Here is a 17,296-nt window from a genome sequence, read left to right as displayed (position 1 = left end):
TCGCGTTTTTCACGGGGTGTTACGCCACTTTACGGGTGAAACTCCATCGTCGTATGAAGAATGAAATTCCATTTGCTGTCCTCGCGAAAGAATTTCCTCTTTGTCGTCGGACACGTAAATCTGCCAGATTGGTGTTATTTCGATGAATGTGGCTGTGATGTGGTATTCTCCTCAGTCCAGTGCGTTGATGTCCCACGGCAACCCACCCTCAGCAGCAGTATTGGACGCCTTGTCGAAGCTGTGTAGTGACCCTAGGAATACGGTGGTCATTTTGAGCGGGCGGGAGAAGTCTTTATTACAGGTTAGTTCATGGTATTGGCGTTTCACACATTTCACGTGAAATGTCGTATTAGAACGCAATATTCGCGCTATGCGGTAGTCATGAAATATATCATTCGTTAGTTTTTTTTCATATCACGGGTGGAACTCTATTGATAACGATGATATTTCTCTGTAGGAGTGGTTTGGATCTGTCCGCAACATTGGTTTAGCCGCAGAGCATGGGTACTACTGGAAACTGCCCCCGAACAGTATGAAGAGGCACACGCCGGGGAAAGGGAAAGAGGAGGAAGTAGTAACGGCAGAAATCGACAATGTGATTAACGATGGTTGTCGTTAGTCTCATGTTCCCTCCCCTGTGGGTCCTGATGGATGGGTGTGCCTCTTGCCCGAGGCCTCGGAGGCTGACGCGAAAAAAGCTGAGTGGAAGGCTCTAGCTGGAGAGCTCATGCGACAGTAAGGGTGTTTTGGGGCGTGTTAGTTTATAGGCATTTTTGGCGATAGGTACGTGTCACGGACGCAAAATTCGTTTGTGGAGAATAAGGGATCCGCGTTGGTATGGCAGTTTAGGGACACTGATCCTGATTTTGGTCTGCATCAGGTTGGTGCTTCGCTCCGCCTTTTTTATCGTAGTATCTTTTTCATATAGGCGAAGAATTTATACTCGTCTCTTGAGGAGTATTTGAAGGGCTATGATGTTGAGGTTACTATGGGAAAGGGCTATGTTGAGGTAGTGAAGTGTGTTCCAATAGGAAGAGGCGATTTAGTGTTGGCCCCTCAGGCTAAGCTCAGAGGAGTGAATAAAGGTTTGGCGGTCCAGACCATATTAGCTGAATTGGCGACTTCGGGAAATGGTCAATCGCCAGACTTCGTTATGTGTATTGGAGATGATCGCAGTGATGAGTGAGATAATGAAGTTGTTGGTAATTTTAGTGATGTTTGTGGTATCAGGTATATGTTTGAGGCATTGAATTCTATGTCGGTGTCTCTGACTGCGCATCCAGACTCGTTAGAGCACGCACAGTTCGTTCCTGGTGTTGGAATAGTTCGTTCGAGTGGAGTTGAGCGGGAGTCTTCTTCTGAGGAGGAGTCGGGGCCACAACGCACTGAAGTGGGGTTATTTTTTCGAGGGAAGTTTACTGTGTGATTTCAGAGTACCCCAGCTACCGGCCCAGTCTCGGCTGAGAACACCTTCACTCAGCGTATGTGGATGAGATATTCCTCCCGAGCGACTAGGGCTAGTCGGGCGTCGGACCCGTCGTCGGGAGTAGTCGGCCAGGGGAGAATGCTGAAAAAGAAGAAGTCGCCGAGCAGATTGGTAGGCCTTGTTGCTGTTCTCTTTATTGGTAGTTTATCACTTCGCTGGTCTGAGGGTCATTGTTATGCGAACTAACAGGCTTTTATATGACCGTATTATGTTCATCCGCAAACTAGGTTGTGGGTACATCAAAAATTAACGTATCATTGTCTAGGTTGTGTAGCATTAGGCCGCGTTGAATGACCAATACGTGTCAGCTGTATAACCATATTGGAGCACTGGGTTTGAGAACTATTTGCAGCGTAAATCATAGCAAGGTATATCATATTATCACGGAATGTATATTTCATGGATTTCTAGAGGGACACATATTTCTGTGAAACGATGTATTGTTTCAGTCGAAGAATAAAGAGGTGTATTGCAAATACACTGTAACAGTGGGGCGGAAGTCGGGCTCACAAGCACACTATTATGTGCATGACGTACACGCTGTGACGGACCTGCTGGGCCGGCTTGCTGATGAGACTATGTTTCCTCGACAAGAGGCTAGTGAGGTTGACGGACGCAGTTCTGCAGTAGCGGCGCAGATGTAGGCACTTCGGGTCAGTGTGAAGGGAATATATGCATATGTTTTGGTGACAATATGAAAATTTTGAGAAAATATAGTGAGATTTTCATCGGTTTCGGTGTAGTTGTACCCTAATTTGTATATGAGCTCCTATGGTGAGGAAAGATAGAAGAAAGCGATTGTATGTCCCAACAACAACATATATTCGTTTCACAGGTATGCCGTGCATAACGCCAGTACAGTGCCTGCTGGGAGTAGTAAGGATTTTGAGGAGAAGCCTCCTCACGAGCTGGAGGAACCTACTATTGTGGAAGGCCCTGAGGAGGAACCTTCGAGTGAGCTCAGTGTTGATGTTATGTCGTTCTATGGAGTTTTCAGGTCCATCTCGACCCCCAATTTGGCAGATTAAATTTCCTAGTCTTGATTCCTCACAGTCAGCGAATGACGAGAGCGCCGTGTGACTGTTTCTGATCCCGCCGTGATTTATTATTCGCAGTAACATTCAGGGCTTCGTTATAGTACTATTTTTATCGTTGTCGTTGCCTGCGACGACGATCAGCAGCAAGTTTCTAAACACTCCTCAGTTTATATAGTTTGGTTAATCACTGGTTGTAGACCAACGGGCTCCACTGGGCACCATGTTCGATGCGATCTCAGTGTCGGGGCGAGATGGTTCCGGTGTTACACTGTGGTAGACTACCACTGGTAGTTGGCAGAGTACTTGGGTTCAGACACTCATGTTGCTTTGTGAGATAAGAAGTTCGGTAACAATGGGGAAATGTTCCTATTATGATAATTGATGGAAGAATGTATACGTAATTATGTGGAAAAATCAAAATGAGTTCCCCATGGGAACATTATGAGCTCCTGGATGATTCTCTGCTTGTGCCCTATCACCCTGCCCTACTACTAACGGCTCAATCAGTCACCGACATACGGCGGTCAACAACCTGTCGTCGAACAGGTCGTGCTCACAGTACATGGTTCGTGATGGGGAGCAGCCTTGTTGCGTCTGCGCTGCCTTTCGCCACACTCTTGGTCTTGGACGTGCCTGGCGCAGTGTGGGGGAAATGTGCACATGGTCAAGTACATGTGTTGGTGGTGATATGAAATTTCGGCGAAATTTTGGTAAATTGTTGGTTTCTGTACACTTCTACCCGAATTGGTATATAGACTCCTTAGGACCGAGAAGTTTAACATAACGAGAAGACTTACATGAAGTTCCCATAACTTCATTTTCCTCATCGACCGTAGTACGGTCGATGAGGAAACTTCTGAGTTCAGCTGAGGAGAGCGAACATATATTCCAACAATGGCCTGGCGTATCGTCGCTCTAGTCACAGCACAGAACTGGATCGGTAGATATGCATCGGCCTTCCCACTGGTCACAGACATGTGCATGGGGTTGCTCAGACTGCTTCGGTGTTCATAGTGTTGGGTGATAGGCTGGTGCGAGTCTGTGTCTGTTGATCATACCCTATGTCGAGCCACCACGACTCGCGCTCCTTTGCTGAGCTCTTGAACACCTCCGTATCGGGTGAGCCTTTCTTGGTTGCTCAATGTGGAGGCACCAGCTTCTGGCAGAGCACCTCTCAGCAGACGATAGCTATAGCCCGGCATCATCGCGACGCTCGGGTCAGCGGACGACGGCAGGGGCGACACCAGCGTCGAATCGGGCTCTTCTAGAAGATTACCCAGAGTGTCCTCCCACTGAAGATATCAGCAGGCTCAGTGCAGGTCTCCGATGCGCCGTGCGTTGGATCTAAATGGTCTCGATGTGTCAGTTTTGAGCCAGCACAGTATGCATTGTCGGACTCACGTAGTTAGAAGGATGTCGCGTGAGCAACAACGGTTGGATGGTATTGGGCCGAGGGTATTTAGGCACTAATCGCGGTGGGGATCTTTCAAGTCTGACGCAGGCCACCAACGACTTGATTGATGATTGTCACCCGAGGGACAGTACTTGTGCTGGATGGGCCGTATCTTAGTACATCATCATCAGGCAAAGCATCGAATGGGCCTCATCAAACCGCCCCACTGCAGTTGATTATGTATGCTATAAAACTGTTTAGAAGAGGAGTGATCTCGAAGGACCAGGTGGGCGGCTGAGGCAGATCGTATAGGGGCAAATTGTGACACTGTGGTGACAGGCTACGCTGGTCCAGGATTTCTGTCTGGATCCTACGGTCAATCGTGAACAGTGTGAGACTATGAGAGCCACGCTAGAGATGTCCGTGGACGAGGACGTGACGCGTTGTTGTTTTCTCACTGAGTTTGAGGTTGGTGTGGTAGGACCGTCAGTTGGCCATGGAAATGTGGGTGACAAACTTGGAGAAAGCAGAGGCACGTAGAATGTTAAGGACGAAGGAGTTCAGTGACCATAGGCCGCATCTACCAGAACTCAGCACGGTGAATCTGACTAGTGTTCCGGGCTCATCAGGGTAAGTTGCCACGCTGGTTGGAGTTTTCACGATGAGGTGCAGGCAGAGCACTCGTGCGCCATCACCGTATTGTCCGAGTCCGGCGGCTAGCAGTCCGGCAAATTCGGCGATCTACAATCACATGGCCGCCGGCGCACTGCAGCAGCAAACGCTGAACTGGCAGCAGCAGCAGCAACAACAACAGCAAAATGGGTGAGGGAGACTCTCGTGAGGGGATCAACTGCCGAACTTGATCAGTGTGTTCCATCACGTTGGAGGTCAGCATTTCGGCAACTACTTTGCTACCGGCATGCCGGGCTCATACCGGGTAGGAGCATTCGATGATCTCGGCCGCAGTTGTTATTCCAACAGCCAATGCACTGTGCGTCTCCCGCACCAGCCAGCCCACAGGCCCTCTTCAGTGGCTCCCAGAGTGCCCTACAGCAAGTAGAGAGTAGGAAGTCGCTCAGTCGGTCTTATCTTGTGCACTATGCTGTCAGGCGCAAGTGTTGTGAATATGTCACTGGCATCACCGAACGCTGGATCACCAACTCCTATGGCGGACATGTCCGGTATCGCTGGATGTCAACCGGTGGGGCCCCTCCTGTAGGAGCTGCTCATCTGTGGACCCTAAGGCTCCTGAGCTACGACGACCACAGCCAAGCCGACTCAACCCCCGGGCACAGTCGGACTCCGTGTCGGCGAACGAGGATGTGTAGGGTTTGATCGATTGAACGCAATCGGTGTAAGGGTCGGTTCATGTAGTCCGCTCGAGCTGATGCCGATGGGTACTCCACCGCTGCCGCATAGCCGTTCGCCGAGTCCAACCCTGCCTACACCCCCGGGGCAGTCCTCTATTGTGTTCAGCGCCCATCATGGGCAGACTGGGTCCCAAGGGATGATGGGCGCTCAGTTGCGTCCTTTGGGAACACCCTCGCCTCCACCGGGCATGATGATCCATATGCACTCCCCGTCCCACACTGTTGTGTAGACGACCTCGGGCCAGTTGTATGTCGGAAGTTGATTCGGTTAGGCACTCCAATAGCGGCTCGATGTCTTCCCGGTAACACTTCTTGCACAATTAATGTGGTTCATGCCGTGGACTTCACGGTGATCGAATTTCTCATCCATGTTGTTGCGCTTTAAGTCTGTACCGGCGACTGGTTCTAATCGACAATGCACTCGAGCATTGTGTAACTCCATACACTCGTACACATATAAGGCTCTCTATGGACCTCAGGATTCCAGCCCATTGCATGGGAGTTTGCAGTCTGCAAATTGCACTGTGCGATATAACGCTATCGGGATAGTGCTCGGTTGAACTCGAAGCAATCAAGGAGACGACTCGCTGGGATAATACTATTCTACAGAGTGAGCCGAAAGAGTGCAGATGGTTTCAAGTTCAAGCTTCGAACCGACACTTTTGAGCTTTTCAACAGCCAAGAAGCGATTCAAGCGCCGAATTCGATACAGCTACTGCATCACAAATGACGTCAGTGCTATGGCCAACATTGTGCAGTGCACCTGGTTATAGCAGCCAGATAACTAGATGAGGCAGATGAAAAGAGATAATGAAAAGTGATAACCGTTGATTCTTCGAGCGCAAAGTGATCCTCATCATGCGAGTGGTTGTAGTTGGCCTAGGTTATCCTAGGCCTCAAGAGCGATCCACTATTCGTGCAAGCGATAAAAGAGATTCAGCAGTCCATGTACATCATTCTCTTCCAACTTCACCGGTGAGAGTAGCTCGACAATCCTCGTCCTCGAGGGACCATTCTGTGCTACCAGGTAATTATCCATAGATTGTACTCCAAGATTGAGACCCAGCTCGCAAGCCATGGGGAATGTCAGATCAGAAGTGATGAGCGTGGGCCGGTAAACTTATGCCAAGGAATCATTTTTGTTAGATAGTCGATGGAGAATAGCACCCTCCTGTCCACTTGAGGATATACTACCGACCAAACAGTCGCCACTGCTTCCGACCTCCACGCCGATTTCGATCTTCACGCCGACTACGAGATCGTGTTAGACCAGCTGTGCTGCAAGTTCGACGATATCCTCAGCTACGAGGGGGCTTTGTAAGTGGAAGTAAAGAAGTGAGAAATCGACGACCATCCAGTCGGTTAGAGTGTTTCAGAGATGATCTGATGTCTGAATGCCCAATCCGAGGCTCAATGCGCATTGACAATGACAATGCGGCCTTCTGCGCCTCGTATGATGCAGGAAACGCACTCTACGGCTACTTTTCGACATCGAGCCTGCTACAGAGGCATGGGAATTCCACGGCTGTTGCAATTGACTATACATATAAGAGAACTGGGTGCGGTCTGCCAGTGACGATCTTGGGTAATGTGGACCCACCAAGTCGCCTTCGCCTCCTCACTCTCGGTTTCAGCGCCAAGGAAGACCAAAATGCTCCTGAGTGGCGTGAAGCGAAAAGGCGAGGAGCTGCACATCTCTCATGTACCTTCGTTCTTTATATCAGATTCATATCTTCATTCAGCGAGACTCGCTGAGCGAGTTACATCAACGCTTATGAAGCGGTAATAAAGGTCGATGTCGACACATGGAGGAGAATCAAACTCTGGCTCCCAACCTTGTATGATACAAGTTGTATCGACACGACACATGTAGCCCTGAGCGCTGTCGAAAGCCTCAGCAATCATTGCTGTGGTGTCCCTAGCGCGGAGTGTCCCTAAATGCGAATAAGACATCAAAGAGTGTGCGTAACCGCTGCGCTGGCTTCCTTCCTGACGGTCGTGACCCTAGCGTGCCGGTGGAATAGTCCACATGCCATGTGGCACATGGGGAAGATTTTCCCACATGCTCGTTGAAGTCAGTAATCCCAACTCATCTCTTACAGCTCATTGGATGTTTTTCTCTTCTACAAAAACCACTACATTGATTACTCATGTCACCGTCTCTGGGCACCATGATCGGTTGTGTGATAGCTGGGCGAAAGCTCTCAAGCTCTATCTGATAAAATTTGTCAGGAGATTTTTTGCTTTCTTCGGATACAAGCATCGAGCTTGATATCAGCGGTTCATTGTCCGCATCCTCTCAACCTCCCTCTACACCATTCCAAGACCAAATTGCTAAAAACTCAGACCACTTCAACAGTCCCCAGACCAAACTAGTAAGGGGCCGGATGAGCTCAGACCAATTCAATACAAACCCTGACCTAGTGATACTCAACGAACGGAACAGTTCCGTTTGTCAGTGGCACTCACGGAGTGCACGAAACAATGGAGGGGTGAGTGCAAGTGCGTCGATATAGAAGGTCGAGATATAGTAGATATACGCGTACATATTATTAATATGTACGCGTTCGCGTCGTAGCTTGCCATTGGATCCATGAAAGCAAACAATGGTTTCCGAGACGGAGTAGGATGTGAAGTCCTCATGTGAAGTCTTCAGGCTCGGTCTCTTGGAGATCGAGCCTTCCCATATGAGTTGAGAGAGATTCATAGATACAGTATAGTCGCCTTTCTCAACTGCCGCCCCCATTATCTAAGTGTCTTCCCTAATAGAAGTTAGGCTCTGAACCTTGGAGGTTATATCATGTCGAGCGTAAGAACATACCTCCCTGAGCCGTCAGATGGTACTCGTTGTCAATGGATCGTTGAGGTGACTGTCCACGAGCCGAAAAAGCGGATAATATCCGGTTTTCCTTATACATGAGGTGAAGAACATGCTTAATATGCATAATATGCTTCATCTTTAAGATTAAGTAGCAAGTAGTGCTAGAAGTGCTAAGAAGCATGTAATGCTAAGGTTCTGCGATGGGGAGTATACTCGAAGCAACCACAGACTGTCCAAAGAGTTCCCTTGCATCCGAACTTTGCATGTGAGTGCATTAAGAACGAATCCTGCGTGCGCGGGCAAAGCGAATCTCCCCGTATCTTCCGTTTCATAGTACAAGTATCTTTTGCACTGCATTACACGCGTTGTGTACACTCCTCCTAGGTGGTAATGTAAGCAGACCAGGTAGTTTGCTGGTGTTCAAAACTTGTGCTCACCATGTGGAAAACCTGAAGCGCTCCTTGTACCCGCATGTGGCATTGACTCGGTTCATGGTAGCTTCCTTTGCTCGGCATGTTTGCTCCGCTCTCCATTCTGGTGGTATTGGCCTCTGTGGACGGTCTCCGATCTCTTCAAGATTGCTCTTATGGGACTAGTTACTGTCAACAGGTTGGGAACTAATCTCTTTTCAAGCATCTCAAATCTCCTGTCAGATGTATGATATGTACAAGGACCCCTCCTACATCAGCGGCGCGGAAGCTCAAGAGGCCAAGGGAACCTACTGCAAGGATTGGCAGTTTGTTGGCAACGAGCTCGGCAGTGTTTGCTACGGTCTAGCGTGGACCGATGGGTTGGACTCTTCTATCTGCTACCATAGTAAGATGTGATTCTCTCCAACGCTGTGTATATGTCTCTCAGGCGACACTTCCCAAGATTGCGATGGTCTTCCTGTGAGCTGCTCTTGCGCAGAGCCCAGCACAACTACTACTTCGCTTCCTTCTGTCTCCCCCAGCACTACTGCGGAACCCTGACTCAGAGTCCCTGAGTGTTCGCGTTGACACTTTGTTCGCTCACCGCAAGTATATCATCATCGTATATCCGACATGAACCATGTCATTCTTGTTGGGGTAAAACCCCTTTAGAAGTATTGGTGTTATATACAAGTCTTCTATATACTGCTCATTCATCACCCAATTCATCCTTTTAAACTGGGATCTTGAGTTTGTGACAAGTACAGCTGTGCAACACCTCCGGCTGGGTCATCTGTCATTTTTCAGATCCTCTGAGAGGTCTAAAGACGGGAGTATGAGAGTGGGAAATAAGACAATCATCGTAATAGTGATGGTCTCATGATGAGTTATACCGTGCTGAGCAGCTGCAGGGGCTGATGTAGTGTACTTTTACGATTACGATGTTCTGAAACGGTTTTATCACTTGGCGCGCGTCATTATAATCGATTTTTCTTTCGGTCGGTCCTGGTAGTGTATGCGGTATTATGTATAACGTTCACCTTTGTGATTGAATTATAAGTTTTCGACGTACTAGGAATGGGCTGATTATCTGTTCATTTATCTGTTTCCTGGATTTCCTTAAATATGCGAAATTTCCATTAGTTGCATTTCATGTCTGAAATTTCGGAAATTTCTCGAATTTCCACTTTCGACAACCCTGGTTCGCGTGCTCTATGCGAATCGTGAGTTGATCGTCGATTCTGATACCCACTCACGTGAGTCTAACGGATTACGTGAAGCGAGTATCCGAACAAACGCCCCCTCCCACTATTTATATCCACAATTTTCGCGAAGCATGGCCGTTCTGGCCATCCAACTGGCACGCTCGGGCCTGAGACCTAACGACTGTCGCCAGAACAGGATATCGCGAGTTATGAAGTGATTGTTCGATTATATGTCGTCTACTTGCATTTACCTGCAGTGCAGGTCCTGCACGTCCTCGGCCGCATGAAGCTCAGTCCACACGAACGTTTTATCATATGACACACCTTGTCATGATCCGGAGGAGCTAGCTCAGTATAGTATAGCTTGTACGCCATCATCTGACGATCGAGGCTTCATTCTTTTCTCACTCCAAAGTTATGAATAATACTCCTGGAGCCAGGCAGGACTGCGAGGATGATACCTAGTCAACGAAGCCCTTCAAGGCCACAACAATTCCCAATATAATCATCATCAGTCTGATGACAAGGATTACTTTTCGTTTGCGCTGATGCCTTCATGGTTAACCATACCATCGGCAAGTCGACCCAGAGCTCTGAGCGACGTTCTCTCCGTATGCTGGTGGTGAAGGAGGTTCCCGATAATTGCTTGCCTCCTAACCAAAGAAGGGACTATTGCGTGTTCATCCTCGATTCTTATAAAGTCAACGGTGGCACTTCGCTTGCCTTCAATAAGGCTGCTGACTTGAGAACGATCGACCTCGAGGTTGGAGCGCTACTCGGGTCGAACTTGACCCCGATCGATGTTGGTGTCTGGGCTTCTGGTACGACTACCTGCTAATTTAATATAGCAGGTATCATCTCGGTTGAGCTCAGTTGACTGCACCTACCATCTCGAAGGACGGTGGGGAAAATATTGATAGTGGGAATTGGATTGACTTTTCAATGCCCCTGAAAACCTGGGTAACTGCACGCGATGAATCGACACGAAGTACATGCGTTTGTGGATAGCACAGGCGCACATGGGACGCACTCGCTCCTGGTGGGCATCCTCGCGGAGAACTCCAGTGCCCCACTGAGCTCGAGCATTAGGTAATAATTACAATCAGGAGGAACGCCCATGGGTTTTCGAAACCTACTCTTCCTTGGGTTTTCATGTGCTCATAGATCACTCACATATCTCCTACGTGAATACCTTGTACCTCTTTCACATTTCTACCCCATCCGAATTTCCGCATCCTCCCAGAAGGCGATGACTCTTCCAGCTAGCATGAAATATCTCTCCCCGCATGGCCTACAGTCGGTGAGATTTATGAAATGCTTCCAATGCGAAGCGTCTGCTTGTGTTGGTGCCAGTAGCCGATGGGGGAGGAGGCTAGGCCTAGGTCCTCGTGTATGTATGGAGCATCTTATGAATATTACCTATTATAATAATATAGATACATTGCTAGTACCAGTACTATGCACATCGTTACACGAGTTTTGGGTGGCCCTTCGATGGGTATGTAAATAGATGTAGAGACCTCACTGTTTGCCTTGGTGATGATGATGAGAAGATTGTCAAGATCTATTCTTAATGATTTTCATACCGGCTTTTACCGTGCGTCCGACAATAGATATATTCACAGTAATTATACACTCTGTGGAGCTTAGGCGTGGAGAGTTTAGATGAGGACTACTACAGCGGTTTCCTTGTTGTGGGGTTTAGAGCTTTGGCATCTGCGAGAGTTGGCATTTAACATCAATTCTCCCATTGTTGTACCCATCGTTTGCGCGAGTTGCCGGTGTCGAGTCTTCTCAACAACACGATGGCGTCTATTGTGTCTTCTGATCCTGCTTGCGTCATCATCTGTCCCGATCTCCTTTATAATGCTCGACCCTAATCTCATATCATCCCTTTGCGCTGCAGCGGCATCAGTGTTTGCCAAGGTTGGCTTCGACACAACCAACGGGTCGTTAGCGTAAGGCTATGGGTAGATCCTCGTACCACTCCTCTGTCACAACAGACCTTCTACTAGTAGTCCTTATGGAGCGAATGTATTCGTCTTGAGGACGTTCGGCAACTTAGTGTGTATCTACTTTTCTTGTGACTTCAGCGTCGTGAAAGAATTAAAAAATTTTCCGGAAAAGTATTCTTTCCGTATTTTTTCTCGAGCAAAGCGTGTCGTTGTTTGATCAGGTATAAAGCTGCGATACAGGTCCACCCTGTGGCAGGGTATATGTTGAGGGCTGTCTTTATAGTACTCTCTCTAGCGTCTAACGCGTCCATGATGTCCTATTACATTGAAGCTCTGCAAAAACGTAGGGTGCCGGGATCGAACCAGGGATCTCTGTCGTCCTTGCAGGAACAGCATTGCAAGCTACTGTGATGAACTTTGGTGGCAACTTCCTATTCTCTTCCATTTTCGGCGCGGTCTTCTTCGGAGAGAGGATGTCTTTTACTTGGCTCATGGGGGCTACCTCTATCATCACCGGAGTCGTAAGCCCATCGATCACTTTCATGTTCGGAGCACCTAGTAGCTGATAGAAATCTTCTAGCGGAGCGAAGATGATAATATTACCATTGCTGTATTTTTTCAGGCGTTGGTTGCAGCAGGAAGCCACACGAAGGCTGAGGTGGCGGAGGAGGAAAAGAAGCACCGGTGATGTTCTCATTGGCGTTTCTGTGATCATTCGAACGCTTGTGTTGAGCGGAGCGAAGCTGTATCGTTAGGATGGGTCGTCTTTGGGATGCCTGAGGAGCTGAGCCGGGAGGAGATCGAGGACCTGTGGGATGTAAAATGGGTTGGAGGATAGAAGTCGTTGGGGTGAGCCAAGTTTAGAAATTAAAGGTCATCGTTGGTTATCCTGGATGAATCCTGAGTTCCAGAATCGGATCGCTCAGTGTAACTCTGTAGTCTTATTGCTGTTGGAGAAGTCATTTTGGGTCAGAGCTTGGTCGGTAGGATGTAACTTGGTAGTAGCTCGCTTTTCCAATCTGCTCCGCTCCGCTGTGTTATGATATTTTTAACTATTCGTTTTTATTGGTAGTTCTATATCCGTCACAGAGACAACAAGCCGGTGACAGGGGGTCTACGTGTACGAGGAGGTTTTGCTACCCTCCTCCGCTCCTTGTTCGAGCAGGAGTCCTTACCACAACCCTCAGCCGGGCTGGTGGCCTGGATTGCTAATGATATCTTTGGAAGTGTCAACGATGAAGTTGATCATGGCAGCTTTGTAGGGCGATTTAACGTGTGAGTTTTGGTAGAGGAAGTAGTGCATTTGATATCTGTCGTAGATTCTGGAGAGCTCGAAAGGATATTCAGTCGCGTTATACTGAGCATCGCAGCTCTTGGTCCTCGGGAGTACCCGGTAATGCTCAAGCCCACCACTCTTTGGGTGATGATGATGAAGACCTTGTTATCGCACTAGAGGCTGGGCCGGTCGATAAGGAACCAGCAGTGCGGATGCTGATGGCCTCAGAGCTCATAGACTCTGGGAATGAGCGCTATGAGAAGTCCGCAGAGTTAGTGGGTGAAGGTACCGTCGAGAAGGATGAGATGCTGCCAGAGGAGCAGGAGGAGAACAATATAGGGGAGAATTATGATGCTTGTGGTGATAAGAAATGTGTTGAAGACAATTTCAAGACACTAGACTCGTCCGTGAGGAAAGGTGTGGAGGAGAGTCCTGGAGAGCAGGAGTCTATGAGGGGTCAATCGCAGACGAAGTGGAAGGACCTAGAGATGGAGAGGCTGTTGAAGAAGGTGGAATTGGCCGAGGAGCGGTATGACAGTATTTAATTGTGAATTGGAAATACTCAATGTGTAGTGATTTTGTTTTCCACGACGACAAGGGTATTGCCGCATGTTGAGGAGCTTCTGATCAGGCGAGCGGCCGCTGAGGAGTTGGCGTTGTCTCGGGAAGTGGAATTGGAAAAAGTGTCGAGGAATGTCCAGCGACTGGAGGTGGGTCTGCTATCACGAGTTCGTCGTAGGGAGTGTTTGCTTAGGAAGTCTTGAAGGCTGAGAGGAGCATGAGAAGGGACGATGCGGAAACGCGGAGGAAAAATGTCAGTGATAGTGTAATAAAAATAATAATACTAAATCGGTGTAGGAGACTTTGATAATTATCTATCACCTCTGATGGTTCTTTTTCGTAGTTGTTGATTTTGTGGTATTATAATCCATTTTATATATCTATAGTTATTATTATGTACTTTTAATGGAGTTTCACCCGTTTTACTCTAAGTGACGTTGAAGTCGATGAAGAATGCAATATTCGCGGTGATATGCAGTAGTCGTGAAATTTGTTTTTCACTATTTTTTTCATATCACTAGGGTGGTGAAAATCCAATAAGAGGCATCGAATATTTATATAGAATATCATCATATCTCCATATATGAACCCTCTCGTACCTATGATGATCAGTGTGGGAATATATGCACATGGTCAACTACTAACGTGTTGCTAGGAATATGGAAATTTTGAGGAAATTTTTGTTCATTTTTGTATACTTATACCCAAAATGTTGTGAATTTCTCATAGTATAGTGAAGAAACTCACGAGCTCAGTTTAGGAAACCAAACATATATTCCCATATATAATACTAAATATTCCTTGTGTAGAATGTGATAGTAGAAGAGCAGCTGGCCGCCCTCCATCGCTCCAGGGCATGCCTGGCGACCGCTGTGGCCGCAGCATCGAATGCGGTGGCTACTAGTGAGAACGTATGGGACAGACCAGCACAGCTGACTAGCATTCTATTCGAAGTAGGAGGAGTGCTGGAGTATACGTTCGCTTTTTTAAAATGATTTCAGCCGAGTCTTCTCGCCAGCTATAGCAGTTTGCATACAAATTCGGGTAGAAGTGTATATAAACCAATGACTCGTAGGCTTATGGACACTTCTACCCGGAAAATATGGGAAGTCTCATTGGTAATGAGACTTGCCACATTTTTTTCAAAATTCTCGCGACTGTCTCCTAGCTGGCTATGTGCATATTTCCCTACACCGCTTCGGAGGCTACTACTCTTTCCTACCAGATCCTTGACAACGCTAAATCGTTGGCACAGTCGGAGGCGAACGATTATGTGTCAGTCTGGAGGGATCTATTCGTGGATTTGTGCAATATACTAGTCCAACTGGTCAGAGCTGATAAGAGGGCTCAGCGATTAATGATGACTCGTTCATGATATACTGTGGTCTCCTGTGTTAGATTATCCGTGTGGTTGTGTTGAGGGGGGCTTCGGACGTTTTTCCCCGGGGTAGTACCGGATTTTTTCACTCGGACTACTTTTTTCAAATGTGTTGCGCTCAATGAATGATTACTCGTTCATGATATACTGTGGTCTCCTATGTTGAATTATCCGTGTTGTTTTGAGGGGGCTTCGGACGTTTTTCCCCGGGGTAGTACCGGATTTTTTCACTCAGATTACGGTAAGACTACTTTTTTCAGATGTGTTTGAGGCCCAATTTCCTCTTCTTCTTCTTCCCTTTCCTTTAAATGTCTAATAGTCTAGTGACAGCCCTTTCAGACTTTGTAGGGGACTCTACCTCGTTCTGTATCTTTGGTGGTGGAGGAGGATCGGATCAGGAGACGGCGAGGCTCCTGGCGGTTTCACTCGTTAGTAAGTTCTTCGCTGTGCGCTAGTGCGGGAAGATATGCGCATGGTCAACTATGTGTGAGAAAATTTTAGAAAATTCTTTACATTTTTTCAATTTTTTTATTTTTTAGGGGGTCTCTGTACACTCTACGAGTATAGATGTGTACTGAAACCACGAGAAATACGAATTTTCACGAAACTCCAAAATTTTTCACATAACTTCGAAAGTTCTGCCCCGTAAGGAAACTCTTGAGCTAAACTGAGGGAAGCGAAGATATATTTAAAAACTGATTCGCACTGCTGCTGTTGTTCTCAGGTTGCAAGAAGCATTCGCTGAAGACCATCACTGTCATCACCGCCTTTGCGGGGTTATACGATCGAGAGAGGCCCAATTATGAAACGGAAGTTTTCACATCTCAATCTCGAGAACAGACGAAGAAAAAGTACCGCGCGCCACGAAATTGCCTTCTTATCATTTTTTCCTCAGATACACTGGGAAGCCGTACAAGAGTTGGCAGAAGACCTCCTTGGGTGCGTGGGAGTACGCCGAGCGAGAGCCTTCCTTAGCATACTGTGAAAACGAGTGTGTTACACCCATTTCGAGTGATGGTTCGGATGACGGTCTCCTATACACTACCGCCAACCCAGTAGTCATTGAGGGCGTTACAATACAAAGGTAACTCCCAAGTGAAGAGGTGCTAGGAATATTCACTAGTGTTGGAAAATCTGGTCGCTTTCCTCAACTGAGCTGAAGAGTTTCCTCATTGTTCACGCACGACTTGGGGTAGAAATGTACAAAAAACAATAAGATATTTCCTTAGAATTTTCATATTGTCACTAACACATGTAGTTGAGCATGTACATGTTTTCCCACTGTCGTTCACATTTTATTCTCGCTCGAATAGGAGTGATGCCATGCTATGAGTGTCCCTCTAGTCGCAGTCGTTCGTCGCATCAAGTTGATCGGGCTTTTTTTAATTGTTTATCGCGTCAGTTACGGCCTAGTAGTCGTCCCTCCATCCGAGAGCTTACTTTTCCCGGCTTCTCGAGGTCTCCTACGGCGCCTCGTCTGCCCAACAAATCCCGCTGTTGTTGAGCCAATTCTGTTAGTTGATACGGGCGGGGACGGAATGAAGTTTTATACTCAGCGTTCATTGCCAGCGGTAAGTTGAACTTTCGTAGATTTTCGGTTTCCCTTTAATCTCTCCCGGTTATCAGGGAGCGCCACGTATGGGCGACGTAGATGTCACGGAAATCTACGGCGGCGTTGGCGATAGCAGAGACACAGATTCCCTGCGCTTGTGCCTCGATATCTCACGAAAACGAAATGGGAAGTTGGCTTTCCTCGTCGTTGGTCCCGGTGCGGACGGTGAGAGCTCCACTGAGGTGAGTTGAAGAGAGGCGTATATCGCTACGACTCGTATGGTGCTTTTAGGGTATCATAAATACTCACGAGTTGATACGCAAGAACGGCTCGTTGCTTTTGGAGGGCTCCGTGAATGAGTTGATCGGAGTTATGGACGACCACACGTCTTTGCCGGAAAGGCATTTGGTAAGAAAACGGCAGGTCCAGGGATTGAACCTGCGACCTTGTTCATCTCAGCTCAAGCTCTGGCTGAAACCAAGAGAGTTCAGCACTATAGCTCATATCACCGAAGCTGTGAAGCAGAGGGAAGAACAGAAATCTTCTAGTCCAGCCATCGAAGGCTCGGTCGTTATAAAAAGGCGTGGAGTGGTGGTAGGTCCGTCAAAGGCACGCTTTGGTCAAGTGGCCTTCTCAGGTTGGGCCCCGTCCAGCTTCGTTCCTCGGTTCATTTTGGTTAATAAGCGGAGATGTTCTAGAGCAGTTTCTATAATCAGATGGCTACGATGTAGTCTGCTGTTACAACTGCCGTTACAGCAATTCAAGACCCAAACTGTCTGTTATAATAATAGTGAATGACAGTTATAACTTGTTGTGTTCTTCTAGTTGTACTCCTGGACATCTGAATCAATT

At 47.7% G+C, this 17,296-nt stretch overlaps 5 protein-coding genes across 5 annotated transcripts in view; all 5 read left to right on the top strand.

The window, feature by feature from the left end:
• The window catches only part of Pmar_PMAR002065 (trehalose-6-phosphate synthase, putative), a gene marked incomplete at both ends in the record, with an annotated part of 8,526 nt that extends 5,960 nt beyond the window's left edge, over positions 1-2,566 (top strand). The window contains 11 exons of the mRNA XM_002765483.1: positions 176-301; positions 458-530; positions 699-735; positions 784-880; positions 929-1,009; positions 1,061-1,182; positions 1,231-1,390; positions 1,433-1,597; positions 1,936-2,126; positions 2,322-2,440; positions 2,484-2,566. Coding sequence (XP_002765529.1) covers positions 176-301; positions 458-530; positions 699-735; positions 784-880; positions 929-1,009; positions 1,061-1,182; positions 1,231-1,390; positions 1,433-1,597; positions 1,936-2,126; positions 2,322-2,440; positions 2,484-2,566 — 1,254 coding nt within the window. The remainder of the gene's footprint in view (positions 1-175; positions 302-457; positions 531-698; positions 736-783; positions 881-928; positions 1,010-1,060; positions 1,183-1,230; positions 1,391-1,432; positions 1,598-1,935; positions 2,127-2,321; positions 2,441-2,483) is intronic.
• Positions 2,567-8,620: 6,054 nt separating this feature from the next.
• Pmar_PMAR002064 (hypothetical protein) lies at positions 8,621-8,934 on the top strand (the record flags this gene model as incomplete). Its single annotated transcript, XM_002765482.1, has 2 exons — positions 8,621-8,716; positions 8,761-8,934. 2 exons carry the CDS (start codon positions 8,621-8,623, stop codon positions 8,932-8,934), a joined length of 270 nt encoding a protein of 89 aa, XP_002765528.1.
• A 1,344-nt stretch (positions 8,935-10,278) lies between these two features.
• Pmar_PMAR002063 (hypothetical protein) lies at positions 10,279-10,560 on the top strand (the record flags this gene model as incomplete). Its single annotated transcript, XM_002765481.1, has 1 exon — positions 10,279-10,560. The coding sequence occupies one exon, from the start codon at positions 10,279-10,281 to the stop codon at positions 10,558-10,560; it is 282 nt and encodes a 93-aa protein (XP_002765527.1).
• A 1,028-nt stretch (positions 10,561-11,588) lies between these two features.
• Pmar_PMAR002062 (hypothetical protein) lies at positions 11,589-15,200 on the top strand (the record flags this gene model as incomplete). Its single annotated transcript, XM_002765480.1, has 10 exons — positions 11,589-11,680; positions 11,899-12,020; positions 12,065-12,198; positions 12,300-12,361; positions 12,767-12,952; positions 12,997-13,482; positions 13,585-13,663; positions 13,708-13,779; positions 14,324-14,467; positions 15,153-15,200. 10 exons carry the CDS (start codon positions 11,589-11,591, stop codon positions 15,198-15,200), a joined length of 1,425 nt encoding a protein of 474 aa, XP_002765526.1.
• Positions 15,201-17,156, top strand: Pmar_PMAR002061 (hypothetical protein; the record flags this gene model as incomplete). Its single annotated transcript, XM_002765479.1, has 8 exons — positions 15,201-15,324; positions 15,617-15,743; positions 15,788-15,976; positions 16,295-16,463; positions 16,519-16,686; positions 16,736-16,852; positions 16,904-17,038; positions 17,082-17,156. The coding sequence occupies 8 exons, from the start codon at positions 15,201-15,203 to the stop codon at positions 17,154-17,156; spliced, it is 1,104 nt and encodes a 367-aa protein (XP_002765525.1).
• Positions 17,157-17,296: the final 140 nt, after the last annotated feature.

Source organism: Perkinsus marinus (genome assembly GCF_000006405.1).
Source record: "Perkinsus marinus ATCC 50983 genomic scaffold scf_1104296975500, whole genome shotgun sequence".
NCBI lineage: Eukaryota > Perkinsozoa > Perkinsida > Perkinsidae > Perkinsus > Perkinsus marinus.
Note: the sequence above shows the minus strand (reverse complement) of the source record. Positions and strands in the feature narration are given on the sequence as shown.